A 2056-nucleotide genomic window follows, 5' to 3' on the forward strand; every position below is an offset into this window, starting at 1 on the left:
AGTATCTGCAGCAGTATCTGCAGCAGTATCTGCAGTAGTATTTGCAGTAGTATCTGCAGTAAAGAGAGCTGCAGGACGGAGCGAGAGAACCAAAACGCCACGTGACAGTTTATACTCGATGTTTGTGATAAAGTCATTTTATCGCATGTGGCTGCGATGCATCGAGTATATTAGACATGTGGCCCACCCCGAAAAACCACATTCAGTATTTTCTAAAAGCACAGTTTTTATGCTTTTTTTAAAGTAAAGATTAATGAGTTAATTGATCACTAATTTTGGGAAAGTGCTTACAGTTTGCAAACGTAGTCCTGATCCATATCAGTTTCACCATTATTCCCCAAAATGATGTAATACTGGTTCAGTGTAACCATGGAACACGCCACCCTTTTCACGCAGCGTTGTTATGAAGATTGATATGAACATATGAACAGACCACCACAAAGGTCTGATTACATCAAACTCAATTTTATTTCAAAGAAGTTTGATATCAAATGTTTACATACGACGCGGATTTTAGGAAGTTTCAGGCCGTACATCAAAGGGTTAAAGAGCGGTGGGCATGTGAGAAAGTATAACGATAGAAAAATGCGCAGCACGTTGGGCACAGCGCTCATGTCAAACCTGCTCTGTAAAATCTCAAAGAAAGCTGCGAAGGAGAAGTTGAGCAGCGAGGCGAGGTGAGGCGTGCAGGTGCTCACGGCTTTCTGCCTCGTCTGTCTGGAGCCCGAAAAACAGACTCTGAGGATCTTTATGTACGAGGAAAAGATTAAAATAACAGGACAAAACACTGATAAAGACGTGACAGAGAGTCCGTAGACGTTATAGACCGAAGTGTCGGAGCACGCCAGTTTGACGACCGAGTGGTTGTCACAGTAGACTTTGTTAATGACGTTTCCACAAAGCTGCAGAGGGACAATCAAAGATAACGTCAAAAAATTGACAAGAAATATGAGAAACCATATCAGAGCAACGAGGATGATAACTTTGTTGTTGGTCATGCGCGCGTTATACTGCAGAGGGAAACAAACAGCCAGATATCGGTCGTAAGACATGACGGCCAAGTTTAAAAGCTCGATACTTCCGTACGAGTAAATACAGAAGATCTGCAGGAAACAAGCTGCAGCAGAAACGGTGTGAAGGTCAGAGAGGATCTGAAGCAGCAGGAAGGGAAACAACCCTGAACTACCATACAGCTCATTCACACACAGGCTGACCAGGAAAAGGTACATAGGTTCATGTAAGCTTCTGTTCACGCAGATGACCACGATCACACACACGTTCGCACAAATAACGGCAATGTATAAAATCAGAACAATGATGAAAAACACGTATTTGAAAAGCTTGGCGTCAAAGTAGGCAACCAGTGCAAAATATGAAACCTGTGTGGAGTTCATCGTGACTCTATTTCACTGAGAGCAACGACTGTTACATTTATGAACATTTAATCGGTTCACAGCGTTCATCACAGCGGAAACATCGGCCGTACGGAAACAGTCACGAATAAAACGGCTGGTTACTTCATACAAAACAAGACATGGTGAAACTTTGGCTGCCGAGCTGCTGTGGTGTTACAGAGTCCCTCTCACCTGAGATCAAACTCTGCTGCTGCCTTTTGTAAACTCCTCCGAGGACGCCCCGTGACCTCTGCAGGTCCCGCTCACCCACACGGAGCGAAGGCACACCTCGCCAAACGCCGACTGCTCGGACATCAACAGAAAAAGTTCAGCAAAGTTACAGCTACCATCCATGACGCTTCACACAGGGACGATGTCTACAGGCAGCACTGTACTTAAACATCCACTTTAACTCAACCATGAAAGCCTAGACTTTGGTGGTCGAAGGTCAAGGTCAATGTGACCGTGTTTGTCTTATTCTTGCCAATACAATAGCTTAAGAACACTTTTAGGGAATTTATTCAAATTTGACACAAACATTCACTTGGACAAAAGAATGAACTGATTAAAATCTGGTGGTCAAAGGTCACGGTGACCTTTGATTCGTCTCATTCTTGTGAACATAACTCAAGAACATCTTGAGGAAGGTTTGTTAAAGTTGG

At 43.6% G+C, this 2056-nt stretch overlaps 1 protein-coding gene across 1 annotated transcript; it reads right to left on the bottom strand.

Moving 5' to 3' along the window:
- Window positions 1–449: 449 nt before the first annotated feature.
- LOC121964238 (olfactory receptor 10A6-like) lies at window positions 450–1394 on the bottom strand. The gene has a single exon (XM_042514452.1). It carries the CDS (start codon window positions 1392–1394, stop codon window positions 450–452), a length of 945 nt encoding a protein of 314 aa, XP_042370386.1.
- Window positions 1395–2056: the final 662 nt, after the last annotated feature.

The sequence above is a fragment of the Plectropomus leopardus genome, unplaced genomic scaffold (genome assembly GCF_008729295.1).
Source record: "Plectropomus leopardus isolate mb unplaced genomic scaffold, YSFRI_Pleo_2.0 unplaced_scaffold14758, whole genome shotgun sequence".
NCBI classification, from domain to species: domain Eukaryota; kingdom Metazoa; phylum Chordata; class Actinopteri; order Perciformes; family Serranidae; genus Plectropomus; species Plectropomus leopardus.